The 27306-nt window shown below is 42.0% G+C and overlaps 1 protein-coding gene across 10 annotated transcripts in view; it reads right to left on the bottom strand.

Annotated features, from left to right (window-relative positions):
- Positions 1–492: 492 nt before the first annotated feature.
- Positions 493–27306, bottom strand: part of LOC105354996 (CD209 antigen-like protein E) — a 686243-nt gene continuing 659429 nt past the window's right edge. For 2 of the 10 annotated variants that reach the window (XM_023959701.1, XM_023959700.1), the window contains exons 4-9: positions 8304–8357; positions 3447–3509; positions 2081–2134; positions 1794–1945; positions 1214–1326; positions 493–1045 (exon numbers count right to left, since the gene is read on the bottom strand). In XM_023959701.1, the coding sequence (XP_023815469.1) occupies positions 910–1045; positions 1214–1326; positions 1794–1945; positions 2081–2134; positions 3447–3509; positions 8304–8357 (572 nt within the window). In that variant the 3' untranslated portion in view covers positions 493–909. The other 8 variants (XM_023959706.1, XM_023959703.1, XM_023959708.1 and 5 more) reach the window with 6 other exon arrangements.

Genomic DNA, 27306 nt, shown 5'->3' with positions numbered 1-27306 from the left:
CCCCCCCCCCCCCCCCCCCTACACATTCATATTCCCTCCAGGCTGTTTGGGTCCACTGGACCAGAGGTTGAAACAGTCTGGACAGTGAATGTCCTGTGTGTCTTCACTCTGTCTTCCTCCTTTCTGAGGCTAAAGATTTCTGAAGATAAATGTGAATTGTGTGAGGATGCACTTGGGTGTTTTAATACGTTTAGTTTAGGACATTTTTTGTTTATTTATTTCTTGTCAGTCCAGAAAAGGCAGTGCTAGGAACAGCTAAGATGCTGTGCAGGACCCTCAAGCTCCCAGGCCTCTGGGAGAGAACCCCAGCTTGAAAATAGAAACTTTAACTTGGATTGGACATGCATGCAACCTCTGATATATGTAGTTTTACAAATATTAATAATTAAAAATAAGCAGCTGTGTCAAAGACAAATCAGTAATTAAATACATTTTTCAAAAATAATACAGAGACCCAAAACAGAACCAGGAATATATTCCGACAAAAGACACTTTTCCATCATAAATTCTTTTAATATTCCATCAAAATCATGAGAAAATACAGAAAAATGTTCCAAACATTGACTTCCCTTTCTAGATGTAACTTTTCAGTTGACTTTGTGGAAGCTGTTTGTTATTTGCTACAGACCAAACCTGAGTCTGAACTGCTGCTCTAAGTTAGCTCGTTTTCATGTCATTTATTACAGTTTCCTGTTTATCTGAGTCATTTTTAACTGATATTTAAATGTGATGAAGTTGTTGATAGATGACACCTTCATTTCTCTGAACAATTCACCAGAAACTAAAATACAACCTTCCTTTAATCACTATTTTGGAGAAGTAAACACAAAGAAATAAAAAAAAATAAAACATTTTTGTAGTTACATTACTAAACAGTTAAATCAATGCACAGATCAGAAACAGAAAGATTCAGAATTTTAGGTTTTTCTCACAGATCCAGTTTTTGTAGTTGTTCCATTGGTCCTGTCGTGTCCATTTCCCGTCAGCACTTAAGGACACTGCATTGTTGTAGTCCGGATCTTTTGAAATCCTCTCATCCCAGAACCTGTGATAAAACATTCTGTTTACCTCTGGTCTAAATTCAGTTCATAAACTGGTCTGAATTATGATGTTACAAACATTTTCTGTATTTTTAAAGGATTTCACACATTTACAATCAGGCTCAGTCAGAAAGAATGAATTTAGTAACGTTGGAAAAGAAACAAAGTCTTACGTTTCTGTCAGTGGTGATCCATCAACCCATTTCCATTCATATTTCTGGACTGACCATCCAGCAAACAGACCGATCCAGGATTCTTCTTTCTGATTCAATGTAGAAACAAACTCCTATAAACCAAAGAAAATGTTCTTTCTTAATACATTCTCTCCATCTTGGTTTCCTTTCACACTAAATGTCCAGTAAAAAAATGTCTGGTCTTTAGGATTCTTCTGTTCTGGATAATTGTCCTAAAAACTGAGAGAAAGTTCATCTGAGGAACAAAATCTGACTTTCTTTGATGCAGATTTCTGTTCATTTAGTTTTTGCTTCTTGTTTTGTCTTCAGGGCCAACAGTCCATTTCTACTGAATCCCAGTTTAGCCTATTTGGAATTGAAGACATTAGAAGTGGGAAAAAGAGTTTCTGTGTTCCATCACAACGTTTCTTTGAAATGTTGCTGAAAGACAAACATGAAATCTGAGTTGTTGAGGAGAATTTCAGCTGGAATCCATCAGCATCCAGACAACAGCAGCACACATACAGGTGGAGAATCCAAGACACAAGAAGCTGGAAGGAACTAGTGTGAACACACCCACCTGTTCCTCTTTGCTGTTCACCACCACCAGATCAGATCCTACAAACTGACAGAAATCCCTGCTGTCAAACCAATTTCTCTCCTCAGTAGATTTATAGTAGCAGCTCCTTCCAAATCTCTTCCATCCTTCAGGACACCATTGACCTTCAAAGACTGAGATACAAAAATCCTGCAGGGTTTACTTTCTGGTTTCATCTGTATTTTCTACTAAAACTTTCCAGTTCAGTTCAAAGGTAAACATGATCCAAACAAACTGATATCATCCATTAGTTTTCAGTCTTTTCTCACCTTCAATCTGATTTTTCAGCTGTTTTATTTCATCCAAAAGAGTTTTGTTGATGCCTGAAAGACAGTAGAAGTCCATTTCTTATTGATTTGTACTTAAATGAACAATCACATGGCCTTCAACAGATACCAAGCAATCTTCACTTTAGTGGGGGGGTTGGTCATGATGCAGAGGGGGAGCAGTTTAGGCAGGTTTGATTCCCAATCTGCCTGCACATGTGTTCAAGTGTCCTTTGGCAAAACACTGAGCCTCATGTTTTGCTGTCATGGATATCAACCTTAAGTAGTCTGGATAAATTCCACCACATGCTGGAAATCAGCTAACTTTAACTGTAGTCCATTCAGGAGGATCTATGCAGGGAAAAAGGTTCAAAACAAGAGTTGAAATGAAGGAAAAGGGTTCAGTATTGTGGTGTTGATGGTTCTCTAAGATTCTCATCTTAGTTTGTTCTTCAGCTCCTTTAAAAACAAAAATCTGATATTTTTCCAGTTGTGCTTTGACTACAGACAGAAAGTCTAAAGTAAATATTGGAATGATAATATTCTTTCTGATCAAATAGTAAAGTAGATAATAAATGTGAAACCAGCATTATTTTGACAGAAAGGTTAGTCAGGGCTCTAAAAAACATCTATGGTGGCATCGATGCTCCCAGACGTTCTCTGAAAAAAAGATACTACAAAAAACTCAGTTATACTGTTATTAATAAGTTTCCTTTGAGTTTCCTTTACTCTGTTCACCAGTTTGTAAGTTAATCATTTTCAGGTCATTGATGCTGATTTTTACAGCAAATAAAAGTAAATAGACCAAATCAAACTGCTGATCTAAATCCAATGTGGTCAAAAAGGTAGATGCTACAGACTTTTATCTTGGTGCATCTAAGAGGAGCATCAGTTCAACCAGTGAGAAACTGAATCTAGAGCCTGCTGGAGATAAATAAGTCCAGTTGCTACGACTCAACTTCTAGACAATGGATGAATGAGAACCTTCACCCACATATGCAGACAAAGAATCAAAAAGAATGGTTCCATTTGGTGATGACCACTTTCTAGAACTGTTACTGTTGGAGCAGATATGGAGAAACAGATTTTCAAAGCATCAATGCAATTAATGCAAGAATACAGTCAAAGACTTTGTTCAGACACAAAGACAAACAGTGACAGGAAAATGATAATTAATATTAAAAAAGTTAGTCTGCTTTTCATAGACGGATTATCCAGAGGACAGTGAGTAAATGGATCCCTTTAAGATGAACTAACTCTATATTTCCTCATAGACATGTTTAACCCAGTTTGTGTGAAATAAAAAAAGATTAATAAATGTTCTGTAGAGAAAAATAAAGATGGTTTAGGTGTTTTTAATGTTTCTCACCTTCAAAGTGATTCTTTAGCTTCTTAACTTCCATCTGCAGATTGTTAATGTAGACCACCATGTCTGGAAAATTGCATTATTTGGTGAAATAAATGTACAAAAGTGAATTAAATTCAAGTTTACATTGTGCTTTGAGGATAAACATCAAGAAATTAGAAAATAAAGGTCTGAGCTGCTAGATTGAAGTTTTTCAATAAACTATGATGTTAAGGTGTTAGATTTCATCTCACATCAGATGACTAAATAAAATGATGATTAAATCTGTTATCAGAACTGTTTATTATTAGGTTTCAAAGGCGTTCTCATCTTCTCCTGCACAGCAGTACAGAACAATTCCTGTTCAGAAGCAAAGTTCTTCATTTTCAGAACTGCATTATAATGATGACTGCAAGTAAATCTGCTGCATCAGGAGGCTGTTTATGAACAGACTTTTATTTTGGAGGAAACTTCAATGTTCTGCTGTCAGAGTAAAAAATATAGAAGTCCGTTTTTGTTTTTTATTAGATAAATTTCTTTTGATCGCATTATAAAACAGAGCAGACAAAAAACTTTTTAAAAATACAGTTTTACATTATTTGCTTGATGCAGTATCCTAAAAATACGGTGGCCAACAGGACTCACACTTCATACAAAAGAAACAACGCAATGGCATTCCCCGAAGCACAACAACATTACCGCAACAAGATGACATAACCGCAGCATTAGCATTAGCGTTAGCCGCAGCAAATGAGGACTTTTTTTTTCCTACCAGCGGAAAAAAAGAATCCAGTTTCAAACTATTCGGTACGACGGAGTTTTAGGGCCACCAAAAAAAAGAAAAATTACGAAATTTTAAACCGTAAATTTACGAGAAAAAAACGTGTCATTATACTAGATTAAAGTGGAAGTGAGCATACAGAGCAGCAGGTGAACGCCACACAGCAGCAGAGCAGACGACTAAACTGAATGGAACAGGTGAGCTGAACGTTTATTGATATGTTCCAAATGTCTGGAAGCTCATTTGTTTTATGATTTATTAATTGGTTTGCAGGATCTCTGCAGCCCGATATTGTGTGTGTGTGTGTGGGGGAGGGGGGGGGAGAAAAAAGTGCGTACTCCACTCTGCAGTGTTTTCTTCTTTTGAAGCCCGCGGTGCAGCTGTGTTTGTTCAGGAGAAGAACATAGTGATTGGCAGTTGTTGTGGCTCTTTTTTCTATGGGTTTTAGAGAAACTCCAAATTGCAAGATGATTTGCACGTACGTGTTGTAAATGTGGCGAGCTGTTTTACGTACGTGTACATATTAAACTGCAACGTTATTGACGCACAGGTAGAGAAGAAGGGGAGTGACTTTTAGCCAATCAGAATGCAGAACACAATGCAGGATGCAAATCCGTGAAGTAGCGTAACCGTGAAAAGTAAACCGCGTTATAGCGAGGGATCACTGTACAGACCAGGGGCCTCATTTATAAATGTTGCGTACGCACAAAAGAAGGCGTACGCCACTCTCTACGCAGTAGTTGAGATTTATAAAAAGCAAACTTGACGGGAAAATGTGCGGTCCTTCACGCAAGCTCTGACCCAGGCGTACGCACAAAAACGGGTGAAATGAGAAACGGCGACACCGTCGGCAGATGGAAGAAACACGTGAAAGTGAAAATGACAATACTGCCTCTCAGAAATAACATGAAGACTTCACAAAGCAAGTCTGACAATTAACAGCCTACACGAACACCCGTTTGATCGATCAGCAGTGAAACAAACAAAACAAAAAAATCTAATGAAAATGACAACAGATTTCAAATGAACACTTATTTGCAAAAAGAAAAGTGAAATATGTTCTACAATATTGGCATGTTGTGCAATTCATCCTCATAAATAATATAGTTAACAGAACGAAATAATGTACAAAACTGATTAGCCGCGTTTATAATGTGTCCGTCTGGCGGAGCAGATATATGTGCAATTAGATACATAGATGGATAGATAGAGAGAGATGCATTAATTGTCCACTGGGGAAAGTTGTTTTCATATTAAAACATGTCTTCATAAGCTACAGAATTATGGTATTCATGCATATGCCTTTAGTTTGTTTTATTCTTGATAAAACAATGTATGGCGTATGTCTCAACCATTCAGAAAGCAACAAGAAATGACATTTGCGCGGAACAATTTCCCATTTCCACGTGGATTATTACCGACATCTGTAGCTTGTCAGATGTAACTAAATGGATGGAAATAAAATGCCCCATCACAATGCGTAATGACGCACAATGGCTGATCTTGCGCTCTTAAAAGATGCGGCAAATGGAAGAATTCGGAGTGAACGTATCTTTAGACAGCAAGGAGACTTGCTGGCAAACGAGGACGAGTGGCTTATGAGCCGGTTCCGACTTCCTCGAGCCGTCCTGTTGGAGCTTTTGGGGGTGTGTCATCCGGTGCATCTGGCGCGTCTGTGTCCCCCTCCGCCTCAGTCACCACTCCACTAAGGGATTCCCCAATTCTTGCCGCTTGTCTGTCATCAAGAGGGCTCAGCTCCGGTGTCCCCCCCACCCGTGGCAGACACACTCTGGCGATGCAGCGCTAGACGTTTTTTTGCCTCGACTTTGATGTCCGACCATTTCTTTTTTATTTCGGCCACGGTCTGAGGTTGTGAGGCTACAGCATTTTCGGCGTCTGCCACCGTTTGCCGCTCACGTGCCTTTTTGGCATTAGTAATGCCCACACTGTGCCCTCCAAACAACACTTTTCTCCTCTTTTCCACCTCGCCAACGATAAATTCTACTTCACATTGAGTGAAGTTACGTTTTTTTTCATTTCCTCTCGGTGTTTGCCATGGTTTCGCAATCAATGAATATTCATTTGTGGGCGTTTCACGGACTATTTATGGGCAACTATGGGCGTGTCATGAAGCCGCAAAAGCTGCGCTGCATTTAGAATTGGTTGTGATTTATTAAGGGAAAGATGCGTATGATGTGCGTGCGCACGGTTTTATAAATCCGAATATTTCTGTGCGTACGCACGTCCTATGTTTCATCCGTACGCCACTTCTGACGCAAATCCTATGCAAAGTTTTATAAATGAGGCCCCTGGTCTCTACGTTTGCGTGACGCTTCCATCTGAGGAAGACGAACACTTTTTGGCATTTTCAACGTTCTAATGCTAATATAACAGACTATTTTCATTCCTCTTTATTGTTTTATGCTGACACGGGACGTATTATCTGGAGGAAGAGGCGTATGTAACACTGTTTACTTCCGCATTGCTGTCAGAATGACAGGTTCATGATAAAAGGTGACAAATGAACTTCAGGGTTTGTGAATGAAAAGGAGAATAACGGCTGCAGCGATCCTCTACATCCAAACGTGTCTCTGAGCTCCTTATTTTACAGATGACACTCCGCTTTACTGACACCGAACCCCGGAAAGACGGCTCCACTAAAAACAATCTGAGTCGCCAAAAGGTTCAGAATCTCTTTGTTTATTAAACCTATCTGGAAGTAAAGCTTCACAAACGGCTCCACGTATTTCATCTTCTAGCTTGGCTCCAATAAACGGAAAACTTTGGTGTGTTTTCCTCGTTAATCTATGACTTTTTTCTTGTAAATGTACGAGATTTTAAATCGTGAATTTATGACATAAAAACTTGTAAATTTACGAGTTTTTGCCACAAGTTTTGCCATATTTCATAGCTGCAACATCCTTGGAGTGCCCAAAAGCACAAGGTGTGCAATACTCAGAGACATGGCCAAAGTAAGAAAGGCTGAAAAACGACCCCCACTGAACAAGACACACAGGCAGAAACGTCAGGACTGGGCAAAGAAATATCTCAAGACTGAATTTTTTTAAGGTTTTCTGGACTGATGTAATGAGAGTGAGTCTTGATGGGGCCGATGGATGGGCCCGTGGCTGGACCGGTAAAGGGCAGAGAGCTCCAGTCCGACTCAGACGCCAGCAAGGTGGAGGTGGAATACTGGTTTGGGCTGGTATCATCAAAGATGAGCTTGTGGGGCCTTTTTGGGTTGAGGATGGAGTCAAGCTCAACTCCCAGTCCTACTGCCAGTTTCTGGAAGACACCTTCTTCAAGCAGTGGTACAGGAAGAAGTCTGCATCCTTCAAGAAAAACATGATTTTCATGCAGGACAATGCTCCATCACACGCGTCCAAGTACTCCACAGCATGGCTGCCAAGAAGGGGTCTAAAAGAAGAAAAACTAATGACTTGGCCTCCTTGTTCACCTGATCTGAACCCCATAGAGAACCTGTGGTCCATCATGAAATGTGAGATTTACAAGGAGGGAAAACAGTCCACCTCTCTGAACAGTGTCTGGGAGGCTGTGGTTGCTGCTGCACGCAATGTTGATGGTGAACAGATCTAAACACTGACAGAATCCGTGGATGGCAGGCTTTGGAGTGTCCTTGCAAAGAAAGGTGGCTATATTGGTCACTGATTTGTTTTTGTTTGAATGTCAGAAATGTATATTTTATTGTGAATGTTAAGATTTTATATTGGTTTCACTGGTGAAATAAACAATTGAAATGGGTATATATTTGTTTTTTGTTAAGTTGCCTAATAATTATGCAGTGATAGTCACCTGCACACACAGATATCCTGCTAAAATAGCTAAAACTAAAAACTACTTCCAACACTTTTCAGCTTTGATATTAATGAGTTTTTGGATTCATTGAAAACATGGTTGTTGTTCAATAATAAAATTAATCCTCAAAAATACAACTTGCCTAACAGTTCTGCACTCCCTGTACTGCAGGGTTTACTTTCTGGTTTCATCTGTATTTTCTCCTAAAACTTTCCAGTTCAGTTCAAAGGTAAACATGATCCAAATAAACTGATATCATCCATTAGTTTTCAGTCTTTTCTCACCTTCAATCTGATTTTTCAGCTGTTTTATTTCATCCAAAAGAGTTTTGTTGATGCCTGAAAGACAGTAGAAGTCCATTCATTATTGATTTGTCCTTAAATGAACAATCGCATGGCCTTCAACAGATACCAAGCAATCTTCACTTTAGTGGGGGGGTTGGTCATGATGCAGAGGTGGAGCAGTTTAGGCAGGTTTGATTCCCAATCTGCCTAAACTGAAGTTCCCAAGAGTGGAACTTCAGGGACTTTCTGTGACGTCATTTCCGGGTGAGCTATTCCCAGTTCTAGTCGTGTGTGACTGCTGTCCTCTTGTTTGGCATTAGCCTTACTACTATTGCTTACTCTAAGGGTTATCTGGGTTAATATTCACATCTAGTACCTTTTATTAGCGAATTCACCACTGTTAAACCGTTTGCTGTTCACTTTTCTCATTTTGCTAAATAAACCACTTCTCTTTACCTAAACACCGCTAGCCTTAGCTTAAAACCTAGCATGGCCACCACCACTCCTTCCGCCTCTCCTCCTCTCTCCTGCCCCATGTGCCATATGTTTAGTGATGACCCTGCCTCCTTTAGTGAAGATAGCGGTAGGTGTGTTAAGTGTAGTCTTGTGTTAGACTTGGAGGCCAGGCTGGAGCAGTTAGAAGCGCGGCTCCGCACAGTGGAAGCTAAGCCGGCTAGCCAGGTCGTTACTCGTAGCGCGGGCCGCGCTACCAGGGCTACCTTAGTTAGCACCCCAGCGCCCTCCCAACAGCCGGGAGACAGACAGGGGTTTGTACCGGTTGGGAGGAAACATAGTGCTAAACGCAAAAACTTAGAGCACCCGAGACTCCACGTTAGTAATAGGTTCTCCCCCCTCAGCGACACACCCGCTGAACACTCAACTCTGGTTATAGGCTCTTCTGAAGTTAGAAACGTGGAGCTCCCAGCGGCTACAGTCAGGTGTTATCCGGGGGCCAGAGTTGGTGACATCGAGGGGAACCTTAGGATGTTAGCTCAGAGTAAGTCCAGGTTCCGTCGAGTCGTGATTCACGCAGGCGGTAATGATGCCCGACGGAGACAGTCAGAGGTGGTTAAGTTAAACGTAACTTCGGTGTGTAAACTGGCTAAGACGATGTCCGACACTGTAATTTTCTCTGGTCCCCTGCCGAACTTAGTCAATGATGAAATGTACAGCCGCTTTTCATCATTTAACCGCTGGCTTTCTAGATGGTGCCCAGAAAACGGCGTTGGTTTTGTGGATAACTGGAGCGCGTTTTGGGGGAAGCCCGGTCTCATGCGGAGAGACGGCGTCCATCCCACTCGGGACGGTGCCGCTCTTCTTTCTAGAAACATTTCTGCTAGCCTTAGTCTGTTAACCTGACAATCCAGAGACGAGACCCGGGCGCAGAGCAGCAGTGTAAAACGCTCCTCTGAGCCTCCCTTAGGGTTAGTGCCGGTGCAAAACCCATGCAGGGAAAGTCAAGCAGGTCCGAGCTTTAGCTTATGTGCTGAAAGACAAATGAAAGGAGCGTGTCATAGAAACCTTTAAGTGACAGACAGCAGTTCTCACAAGCAGAATTATGATGTCATTAAATGCGGTTTATTAAACATTCGATCCATTTCCTCCAAGTCCCTCTTAGTCAACGAGTTAATTACTGATAACAACCTCAGTCTTTTAGCATTAACAGAAACTTATGTTAGATTGAATGAAGCAACCCCCCCCACTTATGCTAACTATCAGAAATCCAGGATTTCAGGAAAAGGAGGTGGTTTGGCAGTAATATCACAGTCTAGCTTACTTCTCAGCCCTAAAGTTAAAAATGCTTATAATTCATTTGAAAGCATCATATTGTCTTTAAGTCACCCTAACAGGAAAACTCCAAAACCTGTTTTACTCATAATTATTTATCGCCCCCCCGGCCCATATTCAGAATTTTTAACTGAGTTTTCCAACTTCCTATCGACTATTGTCTTAGATTCTGATCAAATTATAATATTAGGGGATTTTAATATTCATGTTGATGACCCTAGTGACTGTCTAGGAAAGGCTTTTGCAGCTTTATTAGATGATGTTGGTTTCACCCAAAGTGTGAATGAACCCACTCACTGTCATAAGCACACCCTGGATCTTGTTCTAACCCATGGTATAGAGATCAGCCAGCTGAGTGTCCTTCCTCTTAACCCCATCATTTCTGATCACTTTATGATTACCTTCCAGTTTACACTGGAACATCCTTCTGCCCCAGTGAATAAGAAACAGCTTAGAAGAACCTTAACTGACCGTTCTGTGTCTGAGTTTAAACACACAGTTCAGCCAGTACTTAGTGATATTCTGAGAAAATACTCTGAGTCCAGCTCCCATAGCATCAGTCCTAGTATAAATGACCACTTTGTTAATGATGCCTTACAAGCCCTCAGGAGTACACTCGATGTTGTTGCCCCCTTGAAACCTAAGTTCGTCAGACAAAACCGAGTAGCACCGTGGTTTAACGCTGAAACTCGTTCTCTTAAACGAGAAACCCGTAAGTTGGAAAGAGAATGGCGCCGCTCCGGTTCAGAGCAGTCTCTGGATATCTGGAAACATAGCCTATTAAATTATAAAAAAGCTCTGCGTAGAGCTAGAAGCCAGTACTATTCAACCTTAATATCAGAGAATGGAAACAATCCAAGATTTCTTTTTAGCACTATTGCTAGATTAACTCGCAGTCAGAGCTCAGTGGAACCACATGTTCCTGTTTCTCTCAGCTCTGATGATTTTCTTACATTTTTCGATAGTAAAATCTCAAATAATAGACATAAGTTAAATCAAGTTATTCCTACTATCAGCCCAGAACAGGCTGAAGTGGTAGAAATGGAGGCATCCATAGAAACCTCTGTAACATTAGACTGCTTCACTGCTGTGGATCAAGCGGAAATAACATCAATTATTACGTCCTCCAAATCCTCAACGTGTCTGTTAGACCCAATTCCCACTAGACTTTTTAAAGAAACTTTTCCCCTAATTAATGATTCCATATTAACAATGATAAATGCCTCTCTGGAAACGGGTTACGTGCCACAGTCTTTTAAATATGCAGTTGTTAAACCTCTTCTGAAAAAGCCCAGTTTGGATCCTAGCATCTTGGCCAACTATAGACCGATATCAAACCTGCCCTTTATTTCTAAAGTCCTAGAAAGAGTTGTAGTTAAGCAGCTTTACTGCCACCTACAGGACAACAGCCACTTTGAAGACTTTCAGTCGGGGTTTAGACCTCACCACAGTACGGAAACTGCACTAGTTAGAGTCTCTAATGACTTGTTATTGGCCTCAGAAAAGGGACTACTTTCTATTCTGGTCCTGTTGGACCTCAGTGCTGCCTTTGACACTATCGACCACGGTATTTTACTCCATAGATTAGAGCAGGACATAGGGATCAGAGGATCTGCTCTCCAGTGGTTTAAATCCTATCTGTCCGATAGGTATCAGTTCGTTAATGTAAATGGCCATTCCTCTCAGTGCACTCGAGTCAACTATGGAGTCCCACAGGGCTCAGTCTTGGGACCGATCCTGTTTACGCTTTATATGCTACCCCTAGGAAACATAATCAGGAAATACAGCATTAATTTTCATTGTTATGCCGATGATACGCAGTTGTATTTATCCATGAAGCCTGACCAGAATGACCAGATAGAGAAACTGAACGCCTGCATCAGTGACATCAAGACCTGGATGACAATTAATTACCTCCTCTTGAACCCAGAAAAAACTGAGGTCATTATACTTGGTCCTAAAAACCTCAGAGGTGCTCTGTCTGCTCAGATAGTCTCCCTGGATGGCATAAGTATAGCCCCCAATTCCACAGTTAGAAACCTTGGGGTTTTATTTGACCAGGATTTATCATTTAAGGCTGACATATCTCAGGCGTGTAGAACTGCCTTTTTTCACCTGCGGAATATTGCTAAGATCAGAAATATACTTTCTAAGAGTGATGCTGAAAAACTCATCCATGCATTTGTTACGTCGAGGCTGGATTACTGTAACTCCTTGTTAGCAGCGTGTCCTAAGAGTTCCTTAAGAAGTCTCCAGCTTGTTCAGAACGCAGCAGCTAGATTGTTAGCTGGAACCAGCAGAAGAGATCACATCACTCCTGTGTTAGTTTCGCTCCATTGGCTCCCAGTTGATTCTAGAATTAAGTTCAAGATCCTCCTGTTAACCTATAAGGCCTTACATGGAATGGCCCCGTCCTATATTAAGGACCTCATAGTCCCTTACCATCCAATCAGAACACTTCACTCACTAAATGCAGGACTGCTTGTGGTTCCTAGAATTAGTAAAAGTACGGTTGGAGGTAGAGCGTTTAGCCACCAAGCCCCTGTCTTATGGAATAAACTCCCAGCTCATGGAAGAGAGGCCGACTCAGTTTCAACATTCAAAGTTAGACTGAAAACATTCCTCTGTGGACAGGATTATTGTCAGACTAGTTAGTATTCAGAGATTATTTAAATTAATGTTAGTTTGTTTAAATTAAACTTAATAATAACTATTTCTTTTAAAAGGCTGCTAGAAGTTGAAGCTGGGGTAACTATGGTGCACTGGGGTTCTGTCCTCTTTCCTTTTTTACTTCTACCCTGCCTCTACTCTATTCTTGATCATAATTCATCATTTAGTTCTCCATGCCTCTGTTTGGTGCAGTGCGATTCATGTATTGTCCCTCTTTTCCTCTCCCCTCCTGGGGAGTGGGAGTGCTTCCAGACTCCAGTTGGCTCATCCGTGCTCCAGTTCCTGACCGAGTACCTCGTCTCTGCTCCTGCTCCTACACCTGGCTGTGGTTCCTGTCTCCGGCTCGACTCGCGCCTTTGACTGTCCCCACAACCACGGCTGGATGAAGCTCGTCTGCTGGACTTTTATATATGTAGTTGTAGATTTAGATAAGTTAATTCTTCTCTAAGAGTTCTGGTAAATCGCCTGTCCGTCCTGGGGGAGGATCCCTCCTTCATGTGGGCACCCCTGAGGTTTCTTCGTTTTTTCCGGAATCCGGTTTTTTTGGGAGTTTTTCCTTACCGCGAAGGGGGGTCTAAGGGCAGGGATGCCAGTATAGCTTAGTCAGTTTGTTAGTTCATTTTAGTATTTTTCTATTGAACTCTTTGTATTCATGATCCTTTTGATTTCATGTTTTACTTCGAAGCCCATCGAGACGACTGTTGTTGTGATTTTGGGCTATACAAATAAAATTGAATTGAAACACATGTTTTTAAGTGTCCTTTGGTAAAACACTGAGCCTCATGTTTTGCTGTCATGGTGAATATGACCTGGCTGCAGACATCAACGTCCAGAACCAGAAGTCCTGGACCAGAACTGGAATTACCCCCACATCACTCAAAACAACTTTAGTGATGCCCAGCGCAGAGCCCACACAGACCACCGCCTTGTGCGCTGCAAACTCAATCTCCACTTCAAGCCGAAACCCAAGAAAGGTGGAGCGCCAAAGAAGAAATTGAACATCAGCGGCTTACAGTCAGCTGAAACCAAGGCAAAATTCCAAGCAAGTCTACAGTCTATTCTTGAAGACACCAGCTGTCCAAGTGATCAATCCCCTGAACCACTCTGGGAGCAACTCAAATCTGTTATTCTGCAGACCTCTGAGGAAGTACTTGGATTCTCCAGCAGAAAGAACAAAGACTGGTTTGATGAAAATGATCTGGTAATCCAGGAATTGCTTGCAAACAAGAGCAACTCATCAGGCTCATATAGCCCAGCCGTCTTGTCCTGTGAAGAAGGCTGCCTTTCGTCATGCGTGCAGCAACACCCAACGCAAACTCAGAGAAATCAAGAACGAGTGGTGGACCATCCTTGCAGATAGAACTGTGCAGACACTGGCGACTTCAGGGGGTTCTACGAAGCACTTAAGGCAGTGTAAGGACCCACGCACCAAATCCAGAGTCCCTTGCGCAGCTCAGACGAACGGAAGCTTCTAGCAGACAAGACTTCCATCTTGGACCGCTGGACTGAACACTTTCAAGCTTTCTACAGTGCTGATCGCGTCGTCGGCGCATCAGCAATTCTCCGTATTCCCCAGCAACCACTTAAGGAGGAACTGGATGAGGCGCCTTCTATGGAAGAGACCTTAAAAGCCATTAAGCAACTGAAAAGTGGCAAAGCAGCAGGAGTTGACGGCATTCCACCGGAGTTATGGAAGCATGGTGGCCCAGCGCTACACTCCAAACTTCATGAACTGTTTATCTGCTGTTGGGAGCAGGGAAAATTACCACAAGATCTCCGTGATGCAGTCATCATCACCCTCTACAAGCACAAGGGAGTAAAGTCTGATTGCTCTAACTACAGAGGGATTACCCTACTCTCCATCGCAGGGAAAATTTTTGCAAGAATCCTGCTCAACAGACTTGTGCCCACCATCGCCAAAGACCATCTTCCAGAATCCCAGTGTGGCTTCAGAAGCAACAGGAGCACAACTGACGTGGTTTTTGTCCTCCGACAGCTTCAAAAAAAGTGTCGTGAGCAGAACAAGGCACTCTATGTAACCTTTGTCGACCTGACCAAGGCGTTTGACATCGTGAGCCGAAAAGGCCTGTGGCACATCATGGAACGTCTTGGCTGCCCACCCAAATTCCTCAACATGGTTGTTCAGCTGCACGAAGATCAGAACGGCCAGATCAGATCTTTTAGTCCAGTGTCCAACAAGTTCACCCTTTTTGGGTGCTTCAGAATGAGTCTTTGAAGTCAGATGAATTAGCTCCAAAGATTGGTTCTTGAGTAATGCTGGTAAAGTTATTGTTGGAAGGTTCATGTAATTGTATTGTACCGCGTTAGTAGGAACAGTTGGCTTTTGGTCCAGGTGGGCTCTGTTAGCTCGCCATCAGCAGATGGGAGGAGGATTCCTCCCGATGGAAAAACCTGGCCAGTTGCAGCGTGAGAAAACGAAAGTTGAAAGTCGAATTATAAGGCTCGTCTAACGCAGGGCGTTGTTTAGCAAGGATATTGCTGATAACTCCCGAATGTATGCCTCCTGTCAACCATCCCCGCCACTTATTTATAACTAAATGAACACGGAAGTTGCGTGTGACGTCACGTTCGGAAGTCTCGCGAGAGTTCCCGAAATCGCGTGTGCTTTAAAGGGACAGTGCCAGGAAAACATGTTGGTTACACCAGCAAGCAGGGCGTTACAATAATCAATTTTACTGATGATAAAAGCATGCATTAGCATCTCTATATTAGCAAGAGAGAGTAGTGGGCGGACCCTGGCCAGATTTTTAAGATGATAGAAAACAGTTTCAATCACCTGTTTTATATGTGGGATAAAAGTTAGCTTAGAGTCAAAAATAACGCCCAGGTTTCTGACGGTTTCTGAATTACTTAATGAAAGTTCTTTCAACTTCAGAAACTGTTTTTCTCTCTTAGCTTCAGGAGCTTTCCTGGTTGAGCTGCAGAAAATTATTTGTCATCCAAAATCATATCTAAAATACAGTTAAAAAGTGCTTTTATTGGTCTTGTGTCATCAGGTGACATAGCTATGTACAGCTGGGTATCATCAGCATAGCTATGAAAACTGATGTTGTGGCTCCTGATGACATTCCCCAGAGGAAGCATGTAAATGTTAAAAAGCAAGGGGCCAAGGATGGAACCTTGAGGCACACCACATTTAATTTCATGAACCAGAAAAGTGTGTGTCCATGCTAACCATAAAGTTTCTTTCCATGAGATACGATTCGAACCACTTGAGAACAGTCCCTGAAAGGCCAAGACTTTTAGGTTTACAAGGATCAGGTGATCAATAGTATCAAAAGCTGCGCTTAGATCTATAAGAACTAGTACTGAGATCTGACTTGAATTCAAGGCACACCTGACATCATTAACGATTGTTAACAAGGCTGTCTCAGTACTGTGGCTCGTTATAAAACCAGACTGGTTTATCTCAAAAATGTTGTCTTGTAAGAGAAACTCGTTTAGCTGAATAAAAACAATTTTTTTTTAAATCTTGCAAAAAATGGCAAGTTGGACACAGGTCTGTGGTTATTAAAAACTGAAGGGTCTGAATTGTTTTTTCTTTAGTAGCGGTTTATCCACTGCAGTTTTAAAGGCAGCAGGAAAAATACCCGTCTGTAGAGAGGAGTTCATGATATTTAAAATCTCACTCTCAAAAGACCCGTGAAAGGATTTAAAAAGTGACGTAGGGATGGGGTCTAAAAAACAGGTCGTTGGATTAACTTGGGAGAAAACTCGACCAAGTGTTGCAGCTTCAACCGGGTCAAAACTGTCCAGTTCTTCCTCAGGTAAAATCAAGCCATCATTACCAATAAAAAGGCTTTTCTGTTCATTTATGATGTTTGATCTGACAGAATCAATCTGGTTCCTGAAGTGGTCTGCAAAGTCCTCACACAATGAGACTGGCATTGTGTTTTTGTTCACATTAGAGTTGATCAAAGACTCAATTGTGGTGAAGAGGACTCTGGGGTTATTTTTATTGACATAAATGATGTAGTATGATTTTCTGGTCTTTTGTACTGTTTGATTATATAGTTTTAGTTGGTTCTGGTATAGTTGATAGTTTATTTCAAGTTTGTGTTTTCTCCAAAGTCTTTCAGCAGATCTACAACGTCTTTTCAATCGGGGGGCTTTGGTTCTTATCTTTTTAGATTTTAGTGGAGCAACTGGATCAAGACTGGATTTGAATTTACAATTAAAACTTTCAACAAGTAGATCACACGAGGCTGGTTAGACAGGTGGAGAGTTGGAGCGAACAGATGTAATAAATGTTTCCACCACTTCAGGAGTCAAGTAGCGTTTCTTCACCGTTCATACAGAGGTCTCCTGTTTTATAAAACCAGTGATGTTAAAAAGCACACAGTAATGGTCAGAGACAGCCAGGTCCACAACAGTCGACACACTGGCTGGTAAACCATGACTGATGACGAGGTCAAGAGTGCGCCCCCTGTGGTGAGTCGCTGCATGACATGTTTAAAATCAAGAGAAGCGAGCAAGTCCAAGAACTGAGAGGTGCAATAGTCTGACTTCCCGTCTATATGCAGGTTAAAATCAGCAGTTATTAGAATCATGTTAAAGGAAGTGTGGACAGATGCTAGAAACTCAGAAAAGTCCTCAATAAAAACAGAGCTTGGTTTGGGTGGTCTGTATACTGTGATGCAGAAAACTGGAGGGCTGTTAAAAACAAGGGCATGGTGTTCAAAGCTGGGGTACTCATCTAATGAGATCTAATGTGATCTGCTTTACTGCAAAGGAGTTGGACATTATAGATGCAGTACCCCCACCCTTTTTGCCCCCCCTGGTTGAAAAAACAAAACTAAAATTGGGTGGAGAGGCCTCTGTGAGAACAGTAGATGCATCCGTGCTCAGTTAAAAAGAGACCATCAATATTATAGTCTTGGATAAAATCATAATAAATGTTTTGCTGGACAAAGATCAAATGTTAAAAAGTGCCATGTTAAAGGGGGGGGGGGTTGGATGTTGAAGCTGCTTCCTCAGGTTTAGGAGCTTCCCTTAGTGGATGAAGGGAGTGGATGCTGGCTTTTCTCCCAGCACATCCCTCATAGTAGACCTGACTGTGATAATGGTCTTTATTGGATAGACTGGGGGGGCAGCAGGTCTTGGAAAGGAAGCAGTGTTGATGGTTGAAGTAGTTTGTTCTTTTGCTCCTTTGACAGGATGAATCTGATATTTTTCCAGCTGTGATTTGACTACAGACAGTTTAAAGTCTAAAATAAATATTGAAATGATAATATTGTTTCTGATCAATTAAAAAAATAGATGATAAAAGTGAAACCAGCATTATTTTGACAGAAAGGATCCAGACACCTGCTGGGAAGGTTCTAGAGGGACTTTTGGTCACATATGAGGCTGGATTATTCAACATTCAGTCTAAAAAAATGCAAAAAAGCTGTAGACTCTAGAAAGACTCAGTTAATAAAGTTTTAAATAAGTTTCCTTTGAGTTTCCTTTACTTTGTTCACCAGTTTGTAAGTTAATCATTTTCAGGTCATTGATGCTGATTTTTACAGCGACTAAAATTAAATAGACCAAATCAAACTGCTGATCTAAATCCAATGTGGTCAAAAAGGTAGATGCTACAGACTTTTATGTTGGTGCATCTAAGAGGAGCATCAGTTCAACCAGTGAGAAACTGAATCTAGAGCCTGCTGGAGATAAATAAGTCCAGTTGCTACGACTCAACTTCTAGACAATGGATGAATGAGAACCTTCACCCACATATGCAGACAAAGAATCCCAAAGAATGGTTCCATTTGGTGATGACCACTTTCTAGAACTGTTACTGTTGGAGCAGATATGGAGAAACAGATTTTCAAAGCATCAATGCAATTAATGCAAGAATACAGTCAAACACTTTGTTCAGACACAAAGACAAACAGTGACAGGAAACTGATAATTAATATTAAAAAAGTTAGTCTGCTTTTCATAAACGGATTATCCAGAGGACAGTGAGTAAATGGATCCCTTTAAGATGAACTAACTCTATATTTCCTCAGAAAAATTTTAACCCAGTTTGTGTGAAATAAAAAAAGATTAATAAATGTGTTATAATAAAAATAAAGATGTCTATGAAGACTCCCATTCATCCAGGTTGGTTCCATTGTAGTAGGTTTAGGGGATGTCATCTGGACTTGGTTTTTAAAGTTAGAAGTCAGGTTTCAAAACATCTACGGCAGTGTTTTGAAACCCAAACAAACCACACCAGTTCCACCTGAGTCATTAACCGCTGAAAGAGACGACCAATTTGGAGAGGGAGTCACTGACTCCCCAACCCCCAGCCGAGGACAAAGGACTATTAACGACCCGAAACCACGTAGGCTAAGTGGACAACACCTCCAGTTTCAGGTCTGACTCCTCCCCATGAGCGCATATATACCAGCTCTTAGACCAGCTAATTCAGAATTGACAAAGCCTCTTGGATAAGAGGCGAAACGTCTTCTAACTTTAAAAACCAAGTCCAGATGACATCCCCTAAACCTACTACAATGGAACCAACCTGGATGAATGAGAGTCTTCATAGAGATGTTTTTTCTAACTTTGGGAAGGATACCCTCCAGCTGGTACGTGAATTGGAGAAGACAGCTAGGAAATTGGCGGACTACAAGAACCACCTCAGGTTCAACATGAGATGCAGACAAAGCAACGTGATTCCCAAGAGCCTACAGATGGGCAAAGGGGTTAAAGGATACAGAGCCGAGAACATCATGCACAGAGCCAGAACCCAACTTTTAAAGGACAGAATCAGACAGACGTATTTCATCATTAACAACCTGGAAGGTAAAATGAATAATCTACAGGACAACTTGGCCACAGCTGTTACTGAAGAAGTTCTTGAGAAGATTGTCGGCTTCAGCCGGACAGCACAACTGGCACAACACCACAAAAGCAAGCAACGGCAAATCAAGAAATTTCAGATTCTCACTAACCAACAACAGATCCTTAAGGACAGGCTCAACAGGGAGAATAGAGGAAACCACACTAAGGCAGGGAATGATAGAGAGAGGTGGATTAAGAATATTTCCAACCGTGAGCTGACCCAAACCGAGAAAGAGGTATTATCCAAGGGGCTGAATTTCTCGGTTACACCAAATCATATCCCCGTGGTAGACCTCATCACAGCTACAGAAACGGCCATAAAGAGGAACAATCTGACTGGATCTCAAGCTGAAGAATTCCATCCATCCATCCATCTTCCTCCGCTTATCCGGGACCGGGTCGCGGGGGCAGCAGACTGAGCAGAGATGCCCAGACTTCCCTCACCCCAGCCACTTCCTCCAGCTCCTCTGGGGGGACCCCGAGACGTTCCCTGGCCAGCCGAGAGACGTAGTCTCTCCAGCGTGTCCTGGGTCTTCCCCGGGGCCTCCGCCCAGTGGGACATGCCCGGAACACCTCTCCAGGGAGGCGTCCAGGGGGCATCCGGACTAGATGCCCGAGCCACCTCAGCTGGCTCCTTTCGATGTGGAGGAGAAGCGGTTCTACTCCGAGCTCCCCGCGGGTGGCCGAGCTTCTCACCCTATCTCTAAGGGAGCGCCCAGCCACCCTACGGAGGAAGCTCATTTCAGCCGCTTGTATTCGGGACCTCGTTCTTTCGGTCATGACCCATAGCTCATGACCATAGGTGAGTACTGGAACGTAGATCGACCGGTAAATTGAGAGCTTTGCTTTTCGGCTCAGCTCTCTCTTCACCACGACGGACCGATAGAGCGACCGCATAACTACGGACGCTGCTCCGATCCGCCTGTCAATCTCACGCTCCGATCTTCCCTCACTCGTGAACAAGACCCCAAGGTATTTAAACTCCTCCACCTGGGGCAGGGACACTCCACCGACCGAGAGATGGCAAACTACCTTTCTCCGGTCAAGGCTGAAGAATTACGACTCAAAATTTCGGCGGCACTGTCCAGTGCCAAACCACCACCTTCCAATCTTTCCTGAGATGAAAGAAAGGCCTTGACAGCCCTGGAGAAGGACCACAGCATCAACATTTTACCAGCGGATAAGGGGAGATGTACTGTGATCCTGAATGCGGCGGACTATGAAGCCAAAGTTACCAACCGACTTAGCGACACCACCACATATGAGGCACTTAGAAGAGACCCAACCAGCGGCTACAAGAAAAAGGTTATAGACTGCCTACAAAGACTGGAGAGAGATCAAGTCATCGACAAGCCTCTTTATTACAGACTGTACCCGGGTAATACCACTCCATGCATTTATGGCCTCCCAAAAATCCACAAGGAAGGAATACCACTGAGACCCATTGTCAGCAGCATTGACTCAATAACTTACAACATGGCTAAACACCTGGCTACTATTTTGGCCCCTCTAGTTGGCAACACAGAGCATCATGTTAGGAATTCACAAGATTTTGCAAACAAAGTCAAACATCTTCAGCTGGATTCTGACGAGACGATGGTGTCTTACGACGTAACTTCCCTCTTCACCTGCATTCCCACCATGGAGGCAGTGATTTCAGTGAGGAAGAGATTACTACAGGATTCTCAGCTACAAGACAGAACAAATCTGACACCAGACCACATCTGCGAACTGCTGGAAGTGTGCCTCAACTCCACATATTTCCAATTGGCGTATACTTATATAGCGCCTTTCTTCCTACAAGGACAAAGCGCTTTACAGTCACAGACCCATTCACCCAGTCACACACACATTCACACACACAGTCACACACTGGTGGTCGCTCCGCTGCCAAACACAGGCGCCCGCCTACCACCAGAGGCAAGGTGGGGTTCAGTGTCTTGCCCAAGGACACTTCGACTCATGGGCGTGCAAGGCGGGAATCGAACCTGCAACCTTACGATCATGGGACGACCGCCCTACCGCTGCACCACGGCCGCCACCACTCCACCACACCACACAATTCAGGGGAAACTTCTACAGGCAGAGGCACGGCTGTGCTATGGGCTCTCCAATCTCACCCATTGTGGCCAATTTGTACATGGAAGAAGTTGAGAGAAGAGCCCTGGACTCCTTCCCAGGTACAACTCCAAGCCTTTGGTTCAGATATGTGGACGACACTTGGGTCAAGATCAAAAGCCAGGAAGTGGAGACTTTCACAGATCATATCAATGCAGTCGACAAGAACATCAAGTTCACCAGGGAAGACACAAAGGACAACACCCTAGCCTTTCTAGACTGTGCTGTGATCATTGGAGAGGACAGACAGCTCCAGGTTGAAGTGTACAGAAAGCCTACTCACACAGATCAGTACCTGTTATTTGACTCAAACCACCCTTTACAGCACAAACTAGGCGGCATCAGGACATTACAACACAGAGCCCAGGAGGTCCCCACAAGCTCTGACGGAAAGAAGAAGGAAGAGCAACATATCCACCAAGCCCTCCGAACCTGTGGATATCCCAAGTGGGCATTCACCAGATCCCAACATACAGGAAAACAAGACAAGAAGTAACAAGAGCCGAAACGGAACATTATTTCAATTCCATATATCTCAGGCCTGTCTGAAAAACTTAAAAGGATTTTCAAACAACATAACATCCCAGTTCATCTCAAACCAGTCAATACCCTCAGACGGAAACTGGTTCATCCAAAGGACAAAATTCCCAGCTACAAACAGAGTAATGTTGTGTACTGAACAGTATATAGGAGAAACCAAACAACCTCTACACAAGCGGCTTTACCAACATCGCAGAGCCAACCCAAGTGGACCTGAGTCTGCAGTACATCTCCACCTGAAGGCCACAAAGCACTCTTTCGAGGACAGTGAAGTCCGAATTCTAGCCAGAGAGAAAGGATGGTTTGAGTGAGGAGTAAAAGAAGCCATCTTTGTCAAGAAGGATAAACCTTCTCTTAATAAGAATGCTGGTCTCAGGTTTATTCTTCCATCCATCTACGGCAGTGTTCTGAAACCCAAACAAACCAAACCAGTTCCACCTGAGTCGTTAACCGCTGAAAGAGAGGACCAATTTGGAGAAGGAGTCACTGACTCCCCAACCCCCAGCTGAGGACAAAGGACTATTAACGACCCGAAACCACGTAGGCTAAGTGGACAACACCTCCAGTTTCAGGTCTGACTCCTCCCCCATGAGCGTATATATACCAGCTCTTAGACCAGCTATTTCAGAATTGACAAAGCCTCTTGGATAAGAGGCGAAACGTCTTCTAACTTTAAAAACCAAGTCCAGATGACATCCCCTAAACCTACTACAAAAATAAAGATGGTTTAGGTGTTTTATTGTTTATCACCTTCAGAGTGATTCTTTAGCTCCTTCACTTCTGTCTGCAGATTGTTAATGTAGAGCACCATGACTGGAAAATTGTATTATTTGGTGAAATAAATGTACAAAAGTTCATTAAAATCAGGTTTAATTTGTGCTTTGAGGATAAACATCCATAAAACAATTGAAAAAATAAGTCTGAGCTGCTAGTTTGACATTTTTACATAAACTATGATGTTGAGGTGTTAGATTTCTGACATGACAAAAACAAATATTTTAAAAAACCCAAAAGAATGACCTTAAAAACTGAATATTAGATGTTAGAAATAAAATGTTCAATTCTTACAGCGAGTCATGAGTCCAGCCAGAATCAGGAAACAGAAAACTCCCAGAGAAAACTTGAAAACTCTGAAACAGTTTCTTCTCTCAGCTTGAAGATTCTTCTGCTTCTGATTTCCTAAAAAGCAGATTTCGTTTATTTCTAGAATTCTATTCAAACCGTTGTCATGTATGCTACAATTTCTTCCTGACTGAACAGTATTGCAGCAATGTCTCTTTCTAGAAGGACAAAAAGTGAAGTTCTTTATGTGAACATGATGATTATTTAGAATCTACATTTCCAAATGTCATTGTTTCACTAAATAATCCAAATATCAGAGAAATAACAGTGATTTGGTCCAAATGATTTGAGGTTGGTATGAAATAATATTGTAGTATTTAGTCTGAAGTTTTTCTGCTCACCGGTTTGTTGTAATCCATGATCAGAGTGCTGCTCTTCATCATCTAACATCTCCACCTCACTTTGTTCTCTTCCATCTGGATGAAGATTTCTGCTAAATTTCCCTCTCCAATCTGCTGCAGCTTCAGTTTGTGTGGACATCTTTAGAGATCAAACTAACTGAGCAGACTTCACTGTTTCCTGATGAAAGCAGTCAGCTCTGAACTGCAAACATTCAGGAAGTAGTAGCAGAACAAACTCCACTCATGTCATTCACTCTTTCATGCACTGATGCTGCAGAGAGACTCCCATTCAATTCAATCCAACCACTGGAAGAACTTCAACACAAACATTCAGTTATTATCAACTTCTTTATTAAATTAATATATTTTATTTTATTTGTTTTATTTCTTCGTTTCTGACTCTACATGAGTTTCCTGTTCTCACCCAAAGACTAAAAACAGAAAAAGTGTTGCATCTGTCAGAGGTGTTAACTCTTTCAGGACCAGAGGTGTTAGATTTCTGACGTGACAAAAACAAACACATTTGAAAATTAAAAAAAGAATTAGCTAAGTTAATCATTGATAACAACCTTAGTCTTCTAGCCTTAACAGAAACTTGGCTCCAACAGGATGACTATGTTAGATTGAATGAAGCAGCCCCCCCCCCCCCCCCCCCCCCACACACACTTATGGTAACTATCAGAAATCCAGGATTTCAGGGAAAGGAGGTGGTTTGGCAGTAATATCACAGTCTAGCTTACTTCTCAGCCCTAAAGTTAAAAATGCTTATAATTCATTTGAAAGCATCATATTGTCTTTAAGTCACCCTAACAGGAAAACTCCAAAACCTGTTTTATTCATAATTATTTATCGCCCCCCCGGCCCATATTCAGAATTTTTAACTGAGTTTTCCAACTTCCTATCGACTATTGTCTTAGATTCTGATCAAATTATAATATTAGGGGATTTTAATATTCATGTTGATGACCCTAGTGACTGTCTAGGAAAGGCTTTTGCAGCTTTATTAGATGATGTTGGTTTCACCCAAAGTGTGAATGAACCCACTCACTGTCATAAGCACACCCTGGACCTTGTTCTAACCCATGGGATAGAGATCAGCCAGCTGAGTGTCCTTCCTCTTAACCCCATCATTTCTGATCACTTTATGATTACCTTCCAGTTTACACTGGAACATCCTTCTGCACCAGTGAATAAGAAACAGCTTAGAAGAACCTTAACTGACCGTTCTGTGTTCTGAGTCCAGCTCCCATAGTATCAGTCCTAGTATAAATGACCACTTTGTTGATGATGTCTTACAAGCCCTCAGGAGTACACTCGATGTTGTTGCCCCCTTGAAACCTAAGTTCGTCAGACAAAACCGAGTAGCACCGTGGTTTGACGCTGAAACTCGTTCTCTTAAACAAGAAACCCGTAAGTTGGAAAGAGAATGGCGCCGCTCCGGTTCAGAGCAGTCTCTGGATACCTGGAAACATAGCCTATTAAATTATAAAAAAGCTCTGCGTAGAGCTAGAAGCCAGTACTATTCAACCTTAATATCAGAGAATGGAAACAATCCAAGATTTCTTTTTAGCACTATTGCTAGATTAACTCGCAGTCAGAGCTCAGTAGAACCACATGTTCCTGTTTCTCTCAGCTCTGATGATTTTCTTACATTTTTCGATGGTAAAATCTCAAATATTAGACATAAGTTAAAACAAGTTATTCCTACTATCAGCCCAGATAAATGGAGGCATCCATAGAAACCTCTGTAACATTAGACTGCTTCACTATTGTGGATGAAGCGGAAATAACATCAATTATTACGTCCTCCAAATCCTCAACGTGTCTGTTAGACCCAATTCCCACTAGACTTTTTAAAGAAACTTTTCCCCTAATTAATGATCCCATATTAACAATGATAAATGCCCCTCTGGAAACGGGTTACGTGCCACAGTCTTTTAAATATGCAGTTGTTAAACCTCTTCTGAAAAAGCCCAGTTTGGATCCTAGCATCTTGGCCAACTATAGACCGATATCAAACCTGCCCTTTATTTCTAAAGTCCTAGAAAGAGTTGTAGTTAAGCAGCTTTACTGCCACCTACAGGACAACAGCCACTTTGAAGACTTTCAGTCGGGGTTTAGACCTCACCACAGTACGGAAACTGCACTAGTTAGAGTCTCTAATGACTTGTTATTGGCCTCAGAAAAGGGACTACTTTCTATTCTGGTCCTGTTGGACCTCAGTGCAGCCTTTGACACTATCGACCACGGTATTTTACTCCATAGATTAGAGCAAGACATAGGGATCAGAGGATCTGCTCTCCAGTGGTTTAAATCCTATCTGTCCGATAGGTATCAGTTCGTTAATGTAAATGGCCATTCCTCTCAGTGCACTCGAGTCAACTATGGAGTCCCAGAGACATCAAGACCTGGATGACAATTAATTATCTCCTCTTGAACCCAGAAAAAACTGAGGTCATTATACTTGGTCCTAAAAACCTCAGAGATGCTCTGTCTGCTCAGATAGTCTCCCTGGATGGCATAAGTATAGCCCCCAATTCCACAGTTAGAAACCTTGGGGTTTTATTTGACCAGGATTTATCATTTAAGGCTCACATATCTCAGGCGTGTAGAACTGCCTTTTTTCACCTGCGGAATATTGCTAAGATCAGAAATCTACTTTCTAAGAGTGATGCTGAAAAACTCATCCATGCATTTGTTACGTGGAGGCTGGATTACTGTAACTCTTTGTTAGCAGCGTGTCCTAAGAGTTCCTTAAGAAGTCTCCAGCTTGTTCAGAACGCAGCAGCTAGATTGTTAGCAGGAACTAGCAGAAGAGATCACATCACTCCTGTGTTAGTTTCACTTCACTGGATCCCAGTTGATTCTAGAATCAAGTTCAAGATCCTCCTGTTAACCTATAAGGCCTTACATGGAATGGCCCCGTCCTATATTAAGGACCTCATAGTCCCTTACCAACCAATCAGAACACTTCACTCGCAAAATGCAGGACTGCTTGTGGTTCCTAGAATTAGTAAAAGTACGGTTGGAGGTAGAGCGTTTAGCCACCAAGCCCCTGTCTTATGGAATAAACTCCCAGCTCATATAAGAGAGGCCGACTCAGTTTCTACATTCAAAGTTAGACTGAAAACATTCCTCTGTGGACAGGATTATTGTCAGACTAGTTAGTATTCAGAGATTATTTAACTTAATGTTAATGTGTTTAAATTAAAAATATAATATATTTTACATTTATTTTAATGTTTTGTAATCTATGTAGCCTTTTTTTAATCAATAGGCATTTTAAATTATTTTAATTGATCACTCAACTACAAAAACCATTAGGACACATTTCCCATAATGCAATGTTTTGTAGTCATTGGGTGGCTTGCAGTTAGTGCTGTATTACATTTCCAGCTGCGTTTGCTCAGGTTGGGGCCTTGCTCCGCCCCTTTTTCCTGATATTTTTGTGATGATTGACAGGTGATGTTGGAGCAAAAACATCCGTCCCACACCAGGTGATCTACACAGCGTTGTGTGTACCTGGTGATCTCAAACAGACTTATTGTGCATGTTGGCTGCACACATTTGGTGTCGCCAACATGAAT

This window comes from Oryzias latipes, chromosome 11 (genome assembly GCF_002234675.1).
Source record: "Oryzias latipes chromosome 11, ASM223467v1".
NCBI lineage: Eukaryota > Metazoa > Chordata > Actinopteri > Beloniformes > Adrianichthyidae > Oryzias > Oryzias latipes.
This window is presented reverse-complemented; position numbering and strand designations above follow the sequence as displayed.